The following is a 1,762-nucleotide window of genomic DNA, read 5'->3' on the forward strand; positions in this document are numbered from 1 at the left end:
CCGCGCTCTGGAAGAATATGCGGTGAAATGTCTTGGTCTTATCCGTCCTGCCCCGGGTCCGCCCCCCCCCACCCCCTCTCAGCGCAGGCAGGCTATCGGCGCGTCCCTGCTCGCAACGTGTTCGGTAGGCCGTCCTGCAGGCTTGCCAGCCTTGACCTACCTTGTCTTGTCTCCCCAATGTCATCGTGTGTCGCAGTTTGTCGGCGCCTCGTCAGCCTGGTGTGTCTGCACGCCCTCCTCACCACTCTGCCCCTTTCTGTTGCAGGCGCCCCCCTCGGCGGAGATGACGTGGGTGATCGCGGACTTCACGGCGGCGTCCTCCTCGGAGCTGACGGTGCACAAGGGCCAGCAGGTGGAGGTCCTGGACGCGCCGTCGGCCGAGCGCAGCGACTGGTGCCTGGTCCGCATGGCGGCGGGCTCGGCCGGCGCGCCCGATCCCGCCCAGGAAGGGCTCGTGCCGCTCTCGGTGCTCAAGCAGCCGCCGCAGGGCCTGAGGGCGTCGGCGGCGGCCTCGACCTCGCCGTCGCGCCGCCTCACCACCCTCCCGCAGGACGACTCAGGTAAGCGTCGACGACGAGCGCCCGGGAGGTAGGCAGCTGTGCGCGGCGTGACGCACGGGCGCACGACGGTGGCCTACCCGCACGGCGCCCCGCCGCGCGGCTCAGCGCGATGTCGTGGTGTTCGAACAGAGAGTAACTGAACTACATCAGACTACACCTCTAGTCCGGCCTAAGCTATTGCTATGCATCCTGCGTGGCGCTAATATTTAAAACATGGCGCTTCCTTCAGATCTCCCATCTTGCCGTAGCAGCGCTCCCCCACCCTGTTCCTGTTTGTCTTTGCGTGTCCGGCGCGGATGTCCGCTTTTCGCCCGTCCCCCGGCGAGGTACTTCCCCGCCCTGGCCGACCCCGCTGACGGCCGCTTTCAGGCCCGCGCTCTGATAACGTCTATTCGTGTCCGGTGGGGCCGAGGCCGGGCCCGGGCCGAGCTGGCCAGGGCCCACGGCCTCGGCTCAGGGGAGGCCTCCCCCGCCGCCCGGATATCTGTCTAGGGCTGCGGTCGGAGATTAGAGATAAATTTAACCCGGCCACCACCGAACAACGGGCTTCGGCTCGGCTCGGCTCGGAGCGTCTTGGTCCACGGGGGCTGGGGCGGGGGCGGGAGCTGGGGCTGCGACCGCCCGATCAATGTGTCGGGGCGTGCGCTGCTGTGAGCCTCAGACTCTCCCTTCCCCCCTCCCCGTTCACCCGCTCTCCCCACTCCGCTCTCTCTCTCTCTCTCCCTTTCTCTCTTTCTCTTTCGCACTCGCCATCTCCGAATCCCGGATATCTCTACTCTCCTTTGGAGCCCAACCCGCCCGAGCCCCGGCGGCCCCCTGCGAGCACCTCCCTCCCCCTCCCCTGTCATCTCCTACCTTTCTCTCTCCTCCAACCTGCCTCGTCGCCCTCTCCTAAGCCCCTCTTCTCATTTGTTTCGTCTCTTGAATGCCGCCCCGGCTATCGCGGCCGCTCCCTCCCCCCTCGGGCTCGGGGGGTAGCTGGTGGCTCCAGGGTGGACGGCCAGGCCTGGCCCGCGGCCCTAGGGACTGACGCTGGGTCCCCCCCCCCGCCTGTAGCGCTCCGCGTGCTGATCTCCCTGGGAGAGACGCCAGGGCGGCCGCGACCGTTGTTTTTCGGAGAGCGGTTTTCGCACGACCGACTAAAGGTTGCAGGGAGGCCAGTGAACAGGGTGCGCTCCTGCCAGTCAGTCACCCTGTTGTGT

At 67.3% G+C, this 1,762-nt stretch overlaps 1 protein-coding gene across 12 annotated transcripts in view; it reads left to right on the plus strand.

The window, feature by feature from the left end:
* Positions 1–1,762, plus strand: part of LOC113202422 (kalirin) — a 73,467-nt gene that overhangs the window by 43,226 nt on the left and 28,479 nt on the right. For all 12 annotated transcript variants that reach the window (XM_052266217.1, XM_052266228.1, XM_052266220.1 and 9 more), the window contains one exon: positions 266–560. In XM_052266217.1, the coding sequence (XP_052122177.1) occupies positions 266–560 (295 nt within the window). The remainder of the gene's footprint in view (positions 1–265; positions 561–1,762) is intronic.

Source organism: Frankliniella occidentalis, unplaced genomic scaffold (genome assembly GCF_000697945.3).
Source record: "Frankliniella occidentalis isolate FOCC.00 unplaced genomic scaffold, Focc_3.1 Scaffold36, whole genome shotgun sequence".
In the NCBI taxonomy this organism is placed as follows: Eukaryota; Metazoa; Arthropoda; class Insecta; order Thysanoptera; family Thripidae; genus Frankliniella; species Frankliniella occidentalis.